This window comes from Pteronotus mesoamericanus, unplaced genomic scaffold, assembly GCF_021234165.1.
Source record: "Pteronotus mesoamericanus isolate MK-2021 breed Mesoamerican mustached bat unplaced genomic scaffold, CSHL_Meso_final contig_25, whole genome shotgun sequence".
Lineage (NCBI taxonomy): Eukaryota > Metazoa > Chordata > Mammalia > Chiroptera > Mormoopidae > Pteronotus > Pteronotus mesoamericanus.
This window is the reverse complement of record NW_026555105.1, coordinates 39,284,665-39,306,095: the sequence shown is the minus strand read 5'-3', so window position 1 is coordinate 39,306,095 and position 21,431 is coordinate 39,284,665. Positions and strand designations below refer to the sequence as shown.

At 39.5% G+C, this 21,431-nt stretch overlaps 1 protein-coding gene across 1 annotated transcript in view; it reads right to left on the bottom strand.

Annotated features, from left to right (window-relative positions):
* The window catches only part of CFAP61 (cilia and flagella associated protein 61), a 428,437-nt gene that overhangs the window by 108,693 nt on the left and 298,313 nt on the right, over positions 1-21,431 (bottom strand). The window contains exon 21 of the mRNA XM_054574135.1: positions 16,184-16,476. Within this exon, the coding sequence (XP_054430110.1) occupies positions 16,184-16,476 (293 nt within the window). The remainder of the gene's footprint in view (positions 1-16,183; positions 16,477-21,431) is intronic.

The window sequence follows — 21,431 nt, the reverse complement described above, 5'->3', positions numbered from 1 at the left end:
ATGACGCAAAAGATTAAATGGACTTAAGTGATATATATAGGATCTTTCATCCCCAAAAAGCAAAATACACATTCTTTTCAAATGCACATGGAACATTTTCAATGATAGACCACATGACAGGACACAAAACAAGCCTCAACAAATTCAAGAAAACTGAAATCATAACAAGCATTTTATCAGACCACAAGGTCTTGAAACGAGAAACTAACCTCAAGGAAAAAACTCAAAAACATTCAAACTCATGCAGACTGAATAGCATGCTATTAATGAATGGGCCGATAAAGAGATCAAAGAAGAAATCAAAAAGTTTCTGGAAACAAATGAAAATGAACACACAACAGTCCAAAACCTATGGAATCACAGGGAATGCACTCCTGAGAGGGAAGTTCATAATAATACTGGCCAACCTCAAAAAGATAGAAACATTTTAAATAAACAACATAACACTACATCTTCAAGAACTGGAGAAACAACCACAAACAAAGCCCAGAGGGTGTAGAGGTAGGAAAGAATCAAGATCAGAGCAGAATTGAATGACATAGACACTAAAAGAACAAATCAAAGGATCATCCAATCCAGGAGCTGATTCTTTGAAAAGATAAACAAAATCAACAAGCCTTTCAGCAGACTCATCAAGAAAAAAAGGGAGAGGACCCAAATAAATAATATAAGAAATGAAAGGGGAGAAATTATAACTGATACCACAGATATACAAAGGATTGTAAGAAATTACAACAAATAACTATATAACAAGAAATTTGAAAACCTGGATGAGATGGACAAATTTCTAGAAAAATAAAGCCTTCCAATACTGAATGGAGAAGAAGCAGAAAGACTGAACAGACCAATATCAGATGGTGAAATTACAGCAGTAATCAAATTGGCGAAACATAAAAGCCCTGGATGGATGGCTTCCCAGGAGAATTTTACAAAACATTTCAGGAAGAGCTAACCTCTTGTCTTCTCAGACTATTCCAAAAAATCCAAAAAGATTGAAGATTCTCAAACTCTTTTTATGAGGCCAGCATCATCCTCATCCCAAAACCAGATAAAGACACAACCAAGAAAGAAAACTACAAGCCAATATGGCTGATGAATGTAGACGCTAAAATCCTCAACAAAGTATTGGCAAACTGCATCGAGCAATACATTAAAAAGGTCATCTACCATGATCAAGTGGGATTTGTCCCAGGGATGCAATGATGGTTCAATATTTGCAAATCAATAAACATAATACATCATGTAATAAACGTAATAAACAACAATCACATGATCATATCAATAAATGCAGAAATAGCATTTGATAAGGAACAGCATCCATTTATGATAAAAACACTCAGTAAAATGGGAATAATGGAGGCATGTATCACCATAATAAAGTCCATATATGAAAAACCTACAATCAACATTGTACTCCCATCGTACTGGGCAAAAACTAAAAGCTTTCCCACTACGATCAGGAACAAGACAGGACTGTCTGCTTTCACCATTTCTATTCAATATAGTATTCGAAGTCCTAGCCAGAGCAATTAGACAAGAAAAAGAAATAAAAGGCATCCAAATTAGCAAGGAGGAGATAAAACTGTCATGGTTTGCAGATGACATGATAGTGTACATAAAAAACCCTTTAGACTCAACCAAAAAACTACTTGATCTAACATGCGAATTTGCAAAACAGTGGGATACATAGTCAATATTCAAAATTCAAAGGCATTTTTGTACATAAACAACAAAATATCAGAATCAGAAATCAGGAAAAAAATCCCATTTGCTATAGCAACAAGAGAAATAAAGTACCCAGGAATAAACCTAACCAAGGAGGTAAATGACCTGTATGGAGAAAACTATACAACACTGAAGAAAGCAATCAAGGAATACACAAATAAATGAAGCATATACTGTGTTCATTGACTGGAAGAATTAACATCATCAAAATGTCCATACTACCCCAAGAAATCCATTGATTTAACACAATCCCTATTAAAACACCAATGATGTATTTCACAGATATAGAACAAACATTTCAAACATTTATGTAGAACCATAAATGACCTCAAATAGCTGCAGAAATTTTGAGAAAGAAGAATAAAGTAGGAGGAGTTACAATACCTGACATCAAACTATATTACAATGCCACTGTAATCAAAACAGTCTGGTACTGGCATAAGAACAGACACATAGATCAATGGAGCAGAATAGAGAGCCCAGAAATAAACCCATGTCTCTATAGCCAATTAATATTCAACAAAAGGGGCAGAAGGATAAAATGGAGTTAAAAGGGCCACTTCAATAAATGGTGTTGGGAGAGCTAGACAGCTACATGCAAAAAATTGAAATTTGACCACCAACTGACACCATACACAAAAGTAAACTCAAGGTGGATAAAAGACTTAAATATAAGTCATGTCACCATGGAAGTCCTAGAGGAGAACATAGACAGGAAGCTCTCAGATATTCCATGCAGCAATATTTTCACTGATGTGTCCCCTAGAGCAAGGGACATTAAGGAAAGAATAAACAAATGGAACTTCATCAAAATAAAAAGCTTCTTCATGGCTAAAGAAAACATCAGCAAAATGCAAGGGGAATGAGCCGTATGAGAAAATATATTTGCCAATGATATCTCAATGGTTTGAGCTCCAAAATATATAAACAACTCATACGATTCCTCTCCAGGGAGACAAACAGTCCAATTAAAATGTGAGCAAAGGACCTGAACAGACACTTCTCCAAGGAGGATATACAGAGGGCCCAGAGACATATGAAAGGATGCTCAGCATCACTAGCCATCTGAGAGATTAAAGTTAAAACCAGAATGAGATACCACTTCACACTGGTCAGAATGGCCATCATAAACAAATAACAAGTGCTGGTGAGATTGTGTAGAAAAGAGAACCCTAGTAGACTGTTGGTGGGAATGCAGACTGGTGCAGCCACTATGGAAAACAGTGTGGAATTTCCTCAAAATGCTAAAAATGGAACTTCCTTTTGACCCAGCAATTCCACTGCTGGGATTATACCCTACGAATCCCAAAACACCAGTTCAAAAGAACCTATGCACTCCGATGTTCATAGCAGCACAATTTACAATTACAGCCAAGTGCTGGAAGCAACCTATGTGCCCATCAACAAAGAGTGGATCAAAAAACAATGGTATATTTACAAATGGAACACAATGCAGCAGAAAGAAAGAAAGAGCTACTACCCTTCTCAACAGCATGGATGGAACTGGAGAGCATTATGATAAATGAAATAAGTCAGGGAGTGAAAGACAAATACCATATGATCTCACCTATAAGTGGAACCCAGTCAACAGGACAAACAAGGAAGAAAAATATAACCAGCAACATTGAAAGCAAAAACAGACAGTAATGAGAGGGGAGGAGGGAGGTGGGTAGTTGGGAGGGGAAGTGGAAGGGTCAGGAACAGGTATGAAAGACACATGGATGAAGCCATGGTGGGGAAGGATTGAGGGGGGGAGGTGGTGGCGGGTAGGGCAGGGGAAAGTGTTGGCAGGTAAATGGAGACAAATATATTTGAAAAATTAAAGAAAAAGAAATAAATAAATTAAAAAACAAATAAATAAATTAATTAAAAGAAGGATATCTGATAAAGTACACTTTATTTATAAGGGATATTATCAGAGATAAAGGACATTTCATAATGGTAAATAGCACAATTCCTGAAGCAGATATAACAACTATAAATGTTCATGTGCTTAACAATAGACCCTCAAAAAAGTTAAAGCAAAAATGAAAAGAAGGGAAGAAATAAATAATTTCACAATAATAGTAAAAGATTTTACTATCTCTCTCTCAGTAATTGATAAAATTAGACAAAAAATATCAGTAAAGACATAGACGTTTCAAACATCACAATCAGTCACAATGAACTAATTGTTATTTACAGTATTCTATACCCAACAGCCATAGACTACATATTCTTCATATGTTCAGAAAGATAAATCCATATGCTTGGACATAAAACAAGTCTTACTAAATCTTAAATGGCTGAAATCATAAGTAATATGTCTCTTACCATAATGGCATTAAATTAGAAATTAATAAAAATATGATAGGAGTAACACACCTCTACATAATCCAATGGTCAAAGAAGAAATCACAAGGGAGATTAGAAAATACCCTGAACAAAATGATAGTGAAAACTCAAAATTAATGGGGCCTGGGCTGGTGTAGCTCAGTTGGTTGGAACATTGTTCTGTAGACCAAAAGTTCATGGTATTGAGTCCTGGTCAGGGCACATACCCAGGTTCGGGGCACATACAAGAATGCAACCAATCTATGTTTCTCTCGCTCTCTTGCTCTCTTCCTCTCTCTCTGAAAGCAATGAAAAAATGTCCTTGGGTAAGGATAAAACAAAATTAATAGGATGCAGCTAAAACATAGAAAAAAAACTTAGTTTTAAATTATTATATAAATCAATAACCCAAGGTTCTTAAGGAAATATATAAAGAGTAAAGTAAATCCAAAGCAAGCAGAAGGAAGAAAATAATTGTTAAGATCAGAAATCAGTGAAAGACAAAACTGACAGATAACAGAGAAAATTAAAGTCAAAAGCTGGTTCTTTGAAAAAAAAAATCAATAAAACTGACAAACACTGAGATAGAGAGAAAGAGAGAGAGAGTATGCAATTTACCAATATCAGAAATGAAAGAGGGTTTATTAAATAGATTATAAATTTTACCAACCTTAATGAAGTGGACAAATTTCTTAAAAAATACAGCTTACCAAAAGTGACATAAGGAGAAACAGCAAATCTGAGTAGCCTTATATTTAGTTAAAAAAATTTAAATTTGTTATCAAAAACCTTCCCACAATATAAACTCCAGGCCCAAATAGTTTCACTGTTAATTCTATCAACCATTCAAGGAAGAAATGGTACCAATATTACAGAAACTTTTTCAGAAAATAGAGGAGGAGGCAATTTTGCCTATTTTATGAGCCCAGCATAGTCCAAGTACCAAATACTCACAAGGATATTACAAAAACAGGAAAATTATAGATCAATATCTCTCATGAATATGGTTGGAAGATAGTTTTGAAAGTTCTTAAAACATATTAGCAAATCCAATTCAACAGTATATAGAAGGATTAATACATAATGACTTACTAGGGTTCATCCAGAAATGTAAGGTTGACTGAATATTTTGAAAATCAATATAATTCACCCTATCAGTAGCATTAAGAAATAAAAATATGATTTTCAATAAATACAGAAAATTCATTTGACAAAATTCAACAGTCTTTCCTGGTAAATCTTATGAGTAAACTAGGAACAAAAGGTTACTTTCTCAGTTTAATAAAAGTCACCAAATAAAACTTCACAGTTAACTTTATATTTAATGGTAAAATCATGAATGTTTTATTTTGAGATATGGAATAAGACAAGGATGTCCACTTACACCACTTTTATTCAACATTGCACTGGAGGTCCTAGCCAGTAGAATAAAATGAGTAATAAAATAAAAAACATAAATATTGGACAGACTGTCCCCATTTGCAGGTGGTATTGTTTACATATCTAGAAAATGACTACTAGAACTAATAACTGAATTTAGCAATATCTCTGGTTACGATGTTTACATATGGAATAATTGCATTTTACATACTATAGCAATGATTCAGGTGGGAAACAAAATTTTAAAAGCCCATTTATAATAGCTCAGGTAGTGTATGAAGGAAGATATACCAATGACCAATAAGCACATGAAAAGAAGCCCAACATTATTAATCTTCAGAAAATCACAAATTAAAAACACAATGATACATGATGTTATACCTATTAGAATGACTAATATAGAAAGGCTGACAATACCAACCACTGACAAGAATATAAAGCAACTGAACTCTCATAACTTGCTGGTGGAAACATGAAATGATACAACCACTTTGGAAAGCAATATGGCAGCTACTTTAAAGATAAATATTCACCTACCATATGAACTACTCATTCTTTATAGAAATGAACAATATGTTTACACAAAGATGTGTACAAGAATGTGCATAGCAAATGAATGAACAAATTGTGGTATATCCATACGATGGAATACTACTCAGCTAAAAAGGAGTGAATTGTTGATACATGGAATGTTTTAAATGAATCTCAATATTACTATGTTTAGTGAAAGAATCCAAATGTAATATAGTACATAATGTATAATTCCAGTTATAAAAATTGTAGTTTCATCAGGGGCATATATTTGTGATACCATCTCAATGGGGGAAAAAATGGAGACAACTGTAACTGAACAAAAATAAAAAAAATTTAAAAAAAAAGAGAAAAAACTGATAAGAAGAGACACTACACTTGATCTTAGCCAAAAGACTGAGAGTGATACACATCATCTGTTTTAGTTGCCTAGGCCCACTATAATTACATATGGCGAACTGGATGACTTAAAACAACAGAGGAGAGAATATGGCGGAGGAGTGAATGGGAGTCACGCTGACCTCCTCCCAAAACCAAACTGGAATTGCAACTAAATAATGGAGTAATCACCTGGAAAGCAGTGGAGCGATAGTGGGAGAGGAGCCTTGGTGCTGCGGACAGTGGATTCTACTCTCACACATCCCAACGGGTGAGAATTGCGGTGGAGGCTCGAGAGGGTGGGCTGGGTGCCCACAGGCACTGGCACCAGAGGAACATTGAAACGGCCAGTTAGCTCCCCCGGAGAAGAACAGGGTCTGAATCATAAACAGGAACTCCTAAACTACAGCAGCTAAAGCCAAGAAAATACAGACAAAACGTAACCCCAAAAAGCTTAGGGGCGCTCTCTGCCAGAGACAGGTGGCTGGGGATGCAAAAAGACATTTAAAGGGCAAACGCAAAAGTTGCAGCGGCAGCCACCCTCCTTGATCGCTGGGTAGAGGCGGCAGCAGGGTGGGCTGGTGCCTGGGAAAAGAATGGTGAGGAAAACTTTGTGAAGAGAACTGACACGGCAGCCGGTGGAGCCCGGGTGATAACGCACTTCCCACTCTGCAGCTACCATCTTGCTCAGGCATAAGGGAATCAATTAACCTGCCTTTTGTGCGCTCTGCACACAGCTTGTACGCGTGTGAGCTGCGGGGCTGCGTGCAGACTGGATGGGAGAGCCTTGAGGAGAGACTGGAGATGGAGGCGTTGGGGAAAGAACGGGAAGAGGAACTAGGGAGTCCCGACTCCCTCCCCGTTCGGTAGTCTCCATTGTGGACTGGAAAGGTGTGACCCCAAAGAGGCAGAAGTGGGCGCGCAGGAACCAGACTGCCTGCGATTGAAACGCAGTCTGCAGAGGAGGTGGATCCTTGGCCGAAGAGGTCACAGAACTGCCCAGAGGCCCCTGAGAGGAGACTAGAAACAGAGGCATTGGGGAAAGAACGGGAGGAAGAACTGGGGAGTCCCGACTCCTTCTCCTTGCCATAGTCTCCATTGCGTGGGAAGAGGCCACACCCCCAAAGAGCCAAAAGCCGAAAAGCACACATAGACACCCCCAAAACACCCAGAGCAGGCGCGCACACTTGCGCCGAGTGACTGGTGAGGGTTGGCGAGCGTCTGTGTGATCCACGCGGGCTGGTGAATGCTTGCACTAGCCGGCAAGGCCTCACACAGACTGGCACCCATACGGCCTGCGAGGGAGTGCGCAGAGCAGCAAGGGCAGGCGCAAATTGACTTGCCCACCGCGATCGCAGAGCGACCCACAAAATTAGTAGAGCAGCCCAGAGTCCCTGGAGGAGAGACCAGAAACAGGATTAAACGGAGAGTCCTAGAGCTGATTTCCTCTCATTTCCGTAGTCCCCATTTGGCGAGGGCAAGCAACGCACCCAAAGAGCCAAAAGCGGGGAAAATACACAATAGAAGACCCTAAACTGACCAGTGCCACGAAGCTCGCGTGCCAAGGGGGGCCAGATGAGTACGCGAGGTCACGAATAAGCCCCCTGGTCTGGGGCAAGCACATGCGAGCCCAGGCAGGTGGGGGACCCTGCTGCGCTGGGAACGTGCTCAAGGAGCCCGCATGAGAGCGTAGAAAGATCCCAAAAAATAGCCCAGCCCTGACCAAAGGGGTCACAGAGCTGCTCCAAGCAGGAGTCAGACACAGGCATTAGACTCCTGAAAGGCTCAAACAAACAACCCAAGGCCCTATAGGGTGAACAACTGACATCATCAGAGGCAAGCCCAGAAAGAAAAGTAAAGGACAAAAATACTCAACAGACTCTCACAAAAATGGGAAGAAAAAGAAGTTCCCCTCAAATGAGTGGAAAAGGGGACTCCCCACAGAGAGAGCTCAATGAAATAGAGGCAAGGGAACTATCAGATATGGAATTTAAAACAATGGTTCTAAGGAAGCTCAATGAGCTCAGCCAGCTCAAAGATAACAATGAGAACCTGCAGAGAAAATATCAGGATCTTACAGCAAACTATATCAGCCTGGAAAAGGACATAGAAACTATCAAGAAGACACAAGAGGATATGAAGAATACCATTTCTGAATTGTAGAACACAGTAGAAGGAATCCAAAGCAGGCTGGATGAAGCCGAGGATCGAATCAGTGAGATGGAGGACAAGGTAGAAAAAAGCTCCCAGAAAGAACAAGAAATGGAAAAATGGCTCAAAAAGAATGAAGAGGCATTTAGGGAAATGCAGGACAACCTGAAACGCAATAATATCCGTATAATAGGGATACCAGAAGGAGAAGAAGAGGAGCAAGGAATAGAGAACCTCCTCGAAAAAGTAATGATGGAAAATTTCCCTAATTTGAGGAGAGAAAGGCTCTCATGGATCCAGGGGGCACAGAGGACCCCACTCAAGAGGGACCCAAGGAGGCCCACTCCAAGACACATCATCATTAAAATGGCAAATGTCAAAGACAAAGAGAGAATCCTCAAGGCAGCAAGGGAGAAGGAGAAAGTAACATACAAGGGGACCCCGATATGCCTAGGAGCTGACTTCTCAACAGAAACACTACAAGCCAGAAGGGAATGGCAACAAGTATTCCAAGCCATGAAAAGCAAGGGCCTACAGCCAAGGCTGCTCTACCCAGCTAGGCTCTCCATTAAAATAGAAGGAGAAATACGGACTTTCCCAGACAAAAGAAGTCTAAAAGAATACATCTCTACCAAACCAGCACTCCAAGATATGCTAAGGGGACTGGTTGAAGCAGACGAAGGAAAAGAATGAGACAGAGAGGAACACAGGTACAAAGAGAAAAGATGAGTAAGTTTCTATCAGTAATATCTCTCAATGTGAATGGACTAAATGCCCCAATCAAAAGACACAGGGTACCTGAATGGATAAAAAAACATGATCCACACATATGCTGCCTACAAGAGACCCACCTCAGAGCAAGAGACCTCCACAGATTGAAAGTAAAGGAATGGAAAATAATATGCCAAGCAAATGGGCATGAGAAAAAGGCTGGCGTTGCCATACTTGTATCAGACAAAGTAGATTTCAAAACAAAGACCATAAAGAGAGACCCAGAGGGGTACTTTATCATACTTAAGGGAAGAATCTATCAAGAAGACATCAACATTGTAAACTTATATGCTCCCAATAGAGGAGCCCCCAAGTTTATAAGGAAATTGTTGGATGACTTCAAAAAAGATACAGACAGCAACACACTGATAGTAGGGGATTTCAACACCCCACTGTCAAAAATCGACAGGTCTTCCAAACAAAACATTAATAAACATATCGTGGCGCTGAATGACACACTGAATCAAAGAGACTTAACTGACATATATAGAACTTTACATCCCAAAGAAGAAAAATATACATTCTTTTCAAATGCTCATGGCAGTTTTTCAAAGATAGACCACATGATAGACACAAAGCAACCCTCAGCAAATTCAGGAAAATTGAAATAATACCAACCTTTTTCTCAGACCACAAGGCCTTGAAACTCGAAATCAACCTCAAAGAGAAACTTCAAAAACTTGCAGACTCATGGAGACTGAACAGTACACTATTAAACAATGAATGGGTCAATAATGAGATAAGAGAAGAAATCAAATAATTTCTGGAAACAAATGAAAACGAACAGACAACTGTCCACAACACACACAGCAAAGGCGGTCCTGAGAGGGAAGTTCATAGCAATACAGGCTTACCTAAAAAAAATAGAAACATTTCAAATAAAAGACCTAACACTACAACTTCAAGAACTGGAGAAACAACAACAAATAAATCCCAGAGCAAGCAGAAGGAAGGAAATAGTCAAGATTAGAGCAGAACTGAATGACATAGAGACAAAAAGAACAATTCAGAGGATCAACCAATCCAGAAGCTGGTTCTTTGAAAAGATAAATAAAATTGACAAGCCTTTAAGCAGACTCATCAAGAAAAAAAGGGACAGGACCCAAATTAATAATATCAGAAATGAAAGAGGAGAAATAACAACTCATACCACAGAAATATAAAGGATTGTCAGAAACTACTATGAACAATTATATGCCAAGAAATTTGAAAACCTTGATGAAATGGACAAGATTTTAGAAAAGTATCATCTTCCAACACTGAAGGAGGAAAAAACAGAAAGCTTGAACAGACCGATAACAGCTGGGGAAATTGAAGCAATAATCAAGAAACTCCCGGCACACAAAAGCCCAGGGCCTGACGGTTTCCCAGGAGAATTTTACAAAACATTTAAGGAAGAGCTAACCCCTGTCCTTCTCAGACTATTCCAAAAAATCCAAGAGGAGGGATGACTGCCAGACTCTTTCTATGAGGACAGCATCACCCTGATCCCAAAACCAGATAAAGACCCTACCAAGAAATAAAACTACGGCCAATTTTGCTGATGAACATAGATGCTAGAATGCTCCACAAAATATTGGCAAACCGCATCCAGGAATACATTAAAAAGATTATCCACCATGATCAAGTGGGATTCATCCCAGGGATGCAGGGATCGTTCAATATACGCAAATAGGTAAACGTGATACATCACATAAATAAAAGAAAAGACAAAAACCACATGATCATCTCGATAGATGCAGAAAAAGCAGTTGATAAGGTACAGCACCCATTTATGATCAAAACACTCAGCAAAATGGGAATAAATGGGGCATTCCTCAACGTAATAAAGGCCATATATGAAAAACCTACAGCCAATATCATACTCTACGGGCAAAAACTGAAAGCTTTCCCACTAAGATCGGGAACACGACAAGGATGCCCACTCTCACCACTTCTTTTCAACATCGTATTGGAAGTCCTAGCCACAGCAGTCAGACAAGAGAAACTGATAAAAGGCATCCAAATAGGAAAGGAGGAAGTAAAACTATCATTGTTTGCAGATGACATGATAGTGTACATAGAGAACCCTGTAGACTCTACCAAAAAACTCCTCAACCTAATAAGTGAATTTGGCAAAACAGCAGGATACAAAGTCAACATTCAGAAATCAAAGGCATTTTTGTACACCAGCAATGCAATAAAAGAAGAAGAAATCAGAAAAAAAATACCATTCGATATAGCACGAAAAAAGATAAAGTACCTAGGGATAAATTTAACCAAAGACACAAAGGACCTATATGCAGGAAACTGAAATTAAGTATGCAGAAAATTGAAAAAAGAAATTAAGGAAGACACAAATAAATGGAAGCATATACCGTGCACATGGATTGGAAGAATTAATATCCTTAAAATGTCCATACTACCAAAAGCAATTTATAGATTCAACGCAATCCCTATTAAGATACCAATGACGTATTTCACAGAAATAGAACAGACATTTCAAAAATTTATATGGAACCATAAAAGACCCCGAATAGCCGCAGCAATTTTGAGAAAGAAACACAAAGTAGGAGGGATCACAATACCGGACATCAAACTCTACTACAAAGCCACTATACTCAAAACAATCTGGTACTGGCACAAGAACAGACCCATAGACCAGTGGAACAGAATAGAAAGCCCAGAAATAAGCCCAGGTCTCTATGGACATCTAATATTCGACAAAGGGGGCAGAAGCATAAAATGGGGCAATAACAGCCTCTTCAACAAATGGTGTTGGGAGAGCTGATGGCTACATGCAAAAAATTGAAATTGGATCATCAGCTGACACCATACACAAAAATAAACTCAAGATGGATAAAAGACTTAAATATAAGTCGCCACACCATCAAAGTCCTAGAGGAGAACATTGGCAGGAAACTCTCAGATATCCCATGCAGCAATTTTTTCACTGATATGTCTCCTAAAGCAAGGGACATAAAGGAAAGAATAAACAAGTGGGACCTCAGCAAAATAAGAAGCTTCTGCACGGCTAAAGAAAACATCAGCAAAATGAAAAGGGAGCCAACCGTTTGGGAAAATATATTTGCTAATGATACATCAGATAGAGGTTTGATCTCCAAGATATATAAAGAACTCACTCGACTTTACTCCAAGAAGACAAACGATCCAATCAAAAAATGGGCAAAGGACCTGGGCAGATGCTTTTCTAAGGAGGAGATACAGAGGGCCCAGAGGCATTTGAAACGATGCTCCGCATCACTAGCCATCAGAGAAATGCAGATCAAAACCACCATGAGGTACCACCTCACACCGGTCAGAATGGCCATCATAAACAGATCCACAAACAACAGGTGCTGGCGAGGCTGTGGAGAAAAGGGAACTCTAGTCCACTGTTGGTGGGAATGCAGACTGATGCAGCCACTATGGAAAGCAGTGTGGAATTTCCTCAGAAAGCTGAAAATGGAACTGCCTTTTGATCCAGCGATTCCCCTGCTGGGACTATACCCTGAGAACACCAAAACGCCATAGAAAAGAACCTATGCACCCCAATGTTCATAGCAGCACAATTTACAATAGCCAAGTGTTGGAAGCAACCTAAATGTCCATCAGTAGATGACTGGATCAAAAAATTATGGTACATATGCACAATGGAATACTACGCAGTAGAAAGAAAAAACGAAGTACTAAACTTTGCGACAGCATGGATGGAACTGGAGAGCATCATGCTAAGCGAAATAAGCCAGGGGGCGAAAGACAAATACCATATGATCTCACCTATAAGCGGAACCTAACCAACAATGCAAAGAAGCAAGGAAAATATGACCAGCAACACTGAAAGGAAAAGAAATCAACAGAGACAAGAGAGAAGGCGGGGGGCAGGGAAAGGGAAGGGAAGGGGAAAGTCAAGGAACATATAGCAAGGACTCATGGACACAACCAAAGGGGAAGAGCTGAGGGTGGGAAGGTGGGAGGGGGCAAGGCAAAGAGGTGGGGGGAAGGCAGAGACAAATGTCTTTAAAAAGTAAATAAATTAATTTTAAAAAAAGGAATAAATTATGGTACATATACACAATGGAATACTACACAGGAGAAAGAAAAAAAGAACTACTAAACTTCGCGACAGCATGGATGGAACTGGAGAGCATCATGCTAAGCGAAATAAGCCAGGGGGCGAAAGACAAATACCATATGATCTCACCTATAAGTGGAACCTAACCAACAATGCAAAGATGCAAGGAAAATATGACCAGCAACACTGAAAGGAAAAGAAATCAACAGAGACAAGAGGGAAGGGGGGGGGCAGGGGAAGGGAAGGGAAGGGGAAAGTCAAGGAACATATAGCAAGGACTCATGGACAAAACCAAAGGGGAAGAGCTGAGGGAGGAAAGGAGGGAGGGGGCAAGGGAAAGTGGTGGGGAGGAGGTAGAGACAAATGTATTTAAAAAGTAAATAAATTAAAAAAAAAAAACAAGACAGAAATTGATTCTCTCACTGTTCTGAAGATCAGATGTCTGAAATCAAAGTGTTAGGATCATGCTCCTTCCTAAGGATCTAGGAAAGATTCTTTCTCTGCCTCTTTGCTTCTGGTGGTTGCTGGCAATTCTTGCCCTGTAACTGATACACCTTTGGTGACTTGTAACTGCCATCACTGTAATCTCTGTTTCTGTCATCATATGTATGGCCTTCTTCCTTATGTGTCTCCTCTGTGTCATCAATATCTCTCCCCATATGAAGTGATCAGTCATTAGATTTAGGGCCCATCCCAACCCAGTATGACCTTCTCATTACTTGATTACAAGTGCAAAGAACCTATTTCCAAATAAGGTCATATTTGCAGGTACAGGGGGGTTAGCACTTCCAATATATTTCTGTAGGGGGACATAATTCAACCCATAACACCATCACCACAGTCAACATCATAAATATATTCATCCTCACAAAGTTTCCTAATGTCCTGACAGAGATGATGCCCACTGTAGACCGCAGGAGGGTTAAATACCCTAACTCTTCCTTTCTTCCTGTTTCTAATCTCCTGCCAGCATCTGGATGTCAGAGAGCAACCAGGACTGGGAAATGTCTTCTGCAGAGGCCATTCCTTACGGTGAAGAGCAAAGGGAGGAGCAGAAGACTTGACCTGACAGCATACAGGCCAATGCCTAAGACAGATTGCTTTAAGTTGAAGTTTAAGCAGGAAGGTGTTTTTGGATCAAAGCAGTAGAGAGTATTTGCAAGATGTCTTTGCCATGATTCCAGTTCTTCCCTGAAGCTTCTAGAGAACCTTTATTCAGTTGGATATTTGGGGAAGTTTCCTTATGACTCTGCTTCCCAAACAGGGTATGTGCCCATCTCCAGAGGTTTCCCAGGATAAAGCTGGTACATCCTCCAGGATTGCCATTTTGGGGGGCTGAAGGGAAATTTCGATGAAAAGTTTGACTTCTCTTATTGTAAATAGGTATTGTGACATACCTGTGCAGATGATGCCTCTTTTATATTAAAATAAGATAAAGTTTTTCTGTCTTTTTCACTGCTATATCCCTCACACTTAGGGAAGAATTTAATACCTAATATTACATAAATATTAGTGGAATATATGAATACATGGACATACTAAAGAATAGAATGCAAAATTTCCATGAATTATCAGAATAAAATAAGAAATTTCAGAGAAATCTCTGGTGATAATAGTTTGCTCTGAGCCCCTGTCTAGACTCTGTGGGGGATAACAGTCATCACCATCTACCCTTAAAGACACTTGGGTGAGAAGGCCTGACTTAGGCTAACCAACCCCTTCTCCTAGGCAAGGGCTTGCTATGAATTCCCATCTACCTCCCCAATACCCACCAATTTGCCCGCTAGATATTGCTGGCATATTTTACCATAACTGCTGCCATAGACTCTTGGCCTATGCTGCTCCAATACTCACACTGACCTCAGCTTCACTTTTGTGTGGGGTCTCTTGGTTCTTCATTGGATTGGCTGGCCCTTTCCCTCTCTCCCTTCAGACTTCTGCTAATCTCCTGAACTGGCAACTCTGAGGATACAGGTTTTAAGTTGAGCTGGTATACTCCCTTCATCCAAAGTAAATGGGATATTCTCTTTATATATCTTCTAAGCCTCTGTTTCATGGAGAAAGACTAACTATTGGTATATGTATGATCTTAAAAAGTTAACAGCAGCATGGACTTAGCTTGCTGACCTGGGTGGTATCCCAACACACCACTTACTTGGAGCCACGATGTTCTCATCTGTAAAACAGAATGCTTCCCTTTGCAGAGCTGTTGTGTGGAAGTGACAGAAGGCACTGCAGGCAGGCAGCATTGTGCCTGGGACATGGCAACCTCTCATTGTTGGCACTCTTCAAATCTTTGACATTCCTTCCGGGGAGATGCGAGGTCTAGTTCCCTTCCATTGACTAGGGACCAGCCTTAGTGACTTGCGTCTAGTTAGTAAAATGCAGGTGTAGTGAAGCCACTTGGCTTCTGAGGCTAGGGCAGGAAAAGTGATACAGCTCTCACTCTCTCTCCCCCCCTCCCCACTTGCTTTAGAACCAAGTCACCATGGTAAATGGAAGCCCAGGAATATGAAGGGGTCATTAAAAAGTGTTCTGACCAAAATTTCAACTGCAGTTGAGCTAGCATCAGCAAGCAAACATACAGCTGAACATACTTTCTAGATAATTCCAGCCCCACCCATGTTCTGACTTCAATCAGGAGAGACCTCTGGTGAGAACTGCCCTGCTGAGCCCAGTCCAACCCCAGTGCCATGAGAGATAATACTAATACAAGGTTCTTGCATTGTGCCAACAAGTTTGGAGTGGCTTGTTACTCAGTAATACATAAACTGAGCAATTAGGACACAAAACCCTAGATCATGAGGATAAATTTACCACCCATCATCTTTCAGACCCCAAGTCTGCAAGCAGCAAGCGAGGTTCACAGGACCTACTTACGGAGCATGGAAGTTTGAAAGGCTTGGTGGGCGTGGTGAAGCAGGCACTGTGAATAGGGTCTGGGTTTTGGCCCTCGTTCCATTGAGCCAGGAGTGCCTCCCGGTAAATGGTAACCCCTGCCTCTCGAAGTGCGTCCTCCACTGCACTTTCCACTGAGTAGTTGTTGATGCAGGTGATGGTGGAGGTGGGCGGGGGTTGCACGAGGTGGATGCAGGAGCCCTTTATGCCAAGGTTTAAGAGCGTCTCCACTGTGGTGTAAGTGTCAATTGTATCCCCATAGACAATGACATTCCCTAGAAACGGGGGAAATGCTAAGTTATACAGTTTTTAAAAAGGAACAACCTTTGTAGTCAAATGCTAATAATAGTGAAATGCTCCCTGTAACCCTCTCCTTTTTCAGTTGCTGGAAGCTAGTGGTGTTACCTAGCAACGGTGACCAAGATAATTTAGTAAAGAATTGGCACAAAACATCCCACAAAGTAGTCAAGTACTTTTAACTTAGAAGTAGGACATTCATTTATGTTCCTATAATTTGAAAGTTGTAATTATGATAAATAAAACTGTCTAGAATAAAATCTTTTACACTGTTTTTCTTCTCTCTTTGCCACACTTATTAAGGAAAAGATTACTAAAGTTTGCAATGTATACAAGTTCTTCCTAATATGAAAAGGACAATGGTAAAAACAATTCATGTACATTATGGTATGGATATATTAATATTTAAATGTTGAATCTTGTAGATTTTAAGGAAATTTTTCCTTTTTTTGAGAACTAAAGACTAGAACGTTCTGCTTTTCAACAGAAATTTTTTTTTTCCTTATTTTTCTCTCACCCAACATGCTTATTGATTTTAGAGAGAGGGGAAGGGAGAGAGGGAGAGAAACTTCCATGAGAGGGAAACATGGATAGGTTGCTGCCTCCCATATGTGCCCCAACTAGGATAGAACCCACAACCTAGGTATGTGCCCTAACCAATAATCAAACTAGCAATATTTTGGTTTATGGATGATGATTCAACCAACTTAACCACACTGGCCAGGGCCAACAGATAATTTTTATAAAGATTTAAATTCTGACTTCTAGAATTTACTGTGTCAAGATATAGCAAAAGGGGCCAAAGATTTTTCTTTTGGTAAGGAAAAATAAAATCACTATAATCTTGGGAGATTTCTTCTGTGTAACAACATTTTGATGGTAACAGTTTATAGTGTTTATATTTCTTAAAAATATTATGAAAGTTAATGATGTATGCTATTCTAATTTCATCAGTTGTAAGATCAAAGATACTGTTAATTGAGTGAAATATATCATATGCTATTTACATGCTATTTTTGACATTGAATTGTCATTTTTACTGTTTCACAAAGAAACTGCTGTAGATTCACTTTTCAGGCAAGCTGTAATAGTTTACCACAAAATGATAGGTTCATTGACTCTTTTTTTCTCCTGTTTTCAAAATGATATGAAAAGGAATTTTATGAAGCAAAATAAATGGCAAATATATTTATTCAGTTAGTTGACTAAATTATGCAGAAATCTACTTCAATACAAAATTGAAAAAAGGTGTAATGGCTTGTTTTATTTGCTTTGGAAAAAAGGAACTAGAGTAACTTTCAGACTGCTTCTCTGAAGGTAACAGCATGTAAAAAGTTCTCCCATACTTCCTTTGTTCAAATATGGAATACCAAGAGGGCCCTGAAGCCAGGGGTAGGGCTCTTCCTTCCTGTCTTCACTAGGAGGCTCCAATTTTGTGGCTATTCTCTCTTTTATTCCTTCTTCTAATCAAACATTCATAGATGAGCTGCATTTTCCTTTGCTGAAAGAGTCAACATTTTGCTTAAATAATTGAGACTCCCACCTGCTGTGGAACATGAATCCCAGTGTCTGGCATAACAAAGAGTCAACCTTCCAGTAAAGCCAAAACCTGAACCTCAAACTGTCAAAGGTTTGAGGTCTTCTGCCCTTTTAAAACATACATGCCAAAACAACATTTATTTTCAGTGAAACAGATTTAAGCATTTAGGCCTTATGCAACTCACAACTTGGAGTTTAATATTTTTCTAGTCTTCTTCATGCTAGTTTTTAGTAAATATACTGTAAGATGAGATTTTTCATTATGGACACACGGAAGTCCAGGCAATGCAATATTGCTAGGGTATGGAAAGCTGCACCATCTGCCAACAGAGTGTAAGCAGCTGGAGAGAGTGATGTTTATCCATTCAAAAGGTAATACATTTTATAAAACCTCTAATGTTTAAATTTGATGTGTATTTATATTCTAACTTCTAAATACTTTTGTCTACCTTTAAGTTTAATTTGAAACAATCCCCAACCCCAAATGAGACTTTATCATAATAGTCAGCTATTGTCATGATAATGCTGTGTAACAAACTATCCTCAAAACTTAATGTCAAATAAAAACAAGTTTGTTGACGATTGGCTCACACATCTGTGGGCTGGCTGATGTCAGGTGACCTGGCTCTGGGTTGTGTTTGGAATCAGGTTTGCACCATGTGTTTTTCATACTCAGTGGACCAACAGATACCTGAGGCATGTTCTGTTTATGGAGAAATGCAGGAGCACAGGCAGGCAAGTGCAATTGCTAAAGCACTTTTCAAGCCTCTCTTACATTACATCCTCTAATGTTCTATTTACCAAGGCAATTCACATGACCTTTCCCATGTCAAGAACGCAGGGAGTACACTCTGCCTGAAGTAGGAGGGGAAGGGGTGTGGATATTCACTTAACAATAGGTCAAGCCATCACAGTCACAATGGGCATATATTAAATATTGATACGATCTCATCTAAAATTTTTCATTTAAACATGTTTTATATGCTTAGTTATATTTCTCATTACTTGTAAAATATAGTAGAATCTCATTATAATTTGTTACTAAATAAGAACATGTCATATCTCTCCTCAAATAATGACAAGATTTGATGTAAAAAAATCAACCCATTACTCTTTGCCAGTTTGATTTCTTGCCTTTTTTCCCCCAGATCAACACACTTTATTAAGCACCAACAGTGATGCAGGCTCTGCACCATGAACAGAAATAAATAACACAGTCTTGCCCTCAAAGGGCTTACAGTCTAGTAAGAGAGACAAAGCAGCATTTCGTTGACTGCTATACTGTGGATTCAGATAAAACATGGGGTGGTAGTATCTCAAGAACACCTAACCCAGCTGGGGCTTCAGATAGTGCCTGAGCTGAGAGTCAGCCAAATCTGGTCTCCTTTCATCATAACTGATCTCCTTCACCATTTTCTTGTGGAACTCAGGGTGGGTGACGATGTTGAGCAGATGTTGCCGGTAAGGCTGGTTAAATATCAGGTCCCCCAAGAACTTGCAATTAATGTCACCATTCTCCAAAAAAACCTCAGTGCCAAGGGCTCCACATTGTGCTTGTGGACAGGGTAACCTGGCTGTACAATGTATGGGCAATGACATCAACATAAATTGCTGCATACTCCAGCTGCTGAAACACCTGGATCACTGAGCTCTTGCCTGAGGCAATTCCCCCTGTCAGACCAGCCAGGAACATCTTCTCAGGAAAAAGGCGGTCAGTGAGACTAGAGACCCAGAAGTCGGATAATCACTGGAGTAGGGCAAGCTCAGCCAATTAGGATGGGCCAACCCAGGAATGCCAGAAGGACCTGCCCTGGGCTGCTGCAGCTCACCCAGTCTCACAGTAGCTTACCCTGATATGTTGTCTTTTAAGTTTCCCCATTCTGTGGGGGATTATTATTTCCATTATCTTTGTACAGTCATGAGTTCTTTCTATGTCATTTTTTTCTTTTACTTTGTAAAGAATTTTGAAATTCAAGTTTATCTTATGACTTCTATATATCAGGCACAAAGCAAAGCACTTTTATACATAATCCGGTATTATTATTATTACTATTATCATCATCACTGTCAATAACAATAACATTTAGAGCTGATAACAGTAACATTGGCTCAACTCAGATGCACACAAATAATTTTTTCATAAGTTAATACGAAAAATATAAGCATGGAGATAATTCACAGAATAACCAAAATCTAGTAGACAAATATTTTGATTCTTCATTTTTCATTTTGGGACAAATCAACCTAGGCATAGAGATATGATTATTTCTATTTATCAGAATAACATTACTAGTACAGATGGGGTAGAACTAGCATTTCTGAAGCCCCCATGTCAAGGACTCACCACGGCCCTTGTGGCTGAGCCTATGGTCCAGCCTCCAGCCAGCTGAGGCCTCAAGAGGCCCTTGGTGGTCTCTGCTTTTCCTTCCCTGCACTCACCAGTCTATTCTCATTAATGTATCTGTGAGATGACTTCAAGTTTTCCCTGCTCACTATGTTATCCCGGGAGTCTTGCACAATGCCTGGCCTACAGTGAGCGTGACAGGCTGTTTCCTGACTGAAGCACAGATGAAATGTTTGAGATTTATCAGATTGCTGATCATAGATTAACTGGGCCTTACTTTTGCTTCTACTTGTTATTTACTGTTAAGTTGGCACTACAAGAAATATCCAACCACAGGATGGGTTGTATACCTGATATTTATAAGATAGAAACATGTGCTCCTTCACAGTGTTAGGTCTGGTTATTGGTTTCCATTGTAGCTCATAAAATCCTACATAATCCAAATAGTATGCACCAACAATGCAACAGTATCAAATAATATCATTGAGATTTAAACCCAGGGAAATGAAAATATTTTATATGGAAGTTAGCAGTTATATAACTATCTTGTTGTATCAGTTGGGTTATTTTTTGGCTAAATCAGGGAGGGAATATAGGAAGGAAGAAAACAGAGAGAAAGAAAGTGGATTGAGAGATAGATGAACAGAGAGAACCTCAGAGAAATATATTTTCTTCAATCGCTGGGTAACAGAAGAAAGTTTAAACGTGAAAGAAGAGAGTTGGGGAGTCAGGGGTGACTGTAGATGAAATGAGTGGTGTGAATAACAATGAAAAGGGCTCTGTCTAGGGCAGACATTTAGTCTGACAGTCTTGTCCCAGCTAGAGTGTATGAAATGGGGTAAATGGGGTTCCACTGGTGCAGAACATCCTGAAGACTGCACAGAGAGGGTTATGTGGGACCTTCGCTTTTCTTCTTTCAAGTCATGGTTTTTTTCTTGGAGAATCCTCCACCTTAAGAGTATTAAGCATAATGATGAAATGGCAGAAAAGCATATTCTCCACATGGTTAAAATTAAAGCAGGTTATGTGGGACTCATTACATACATTCTT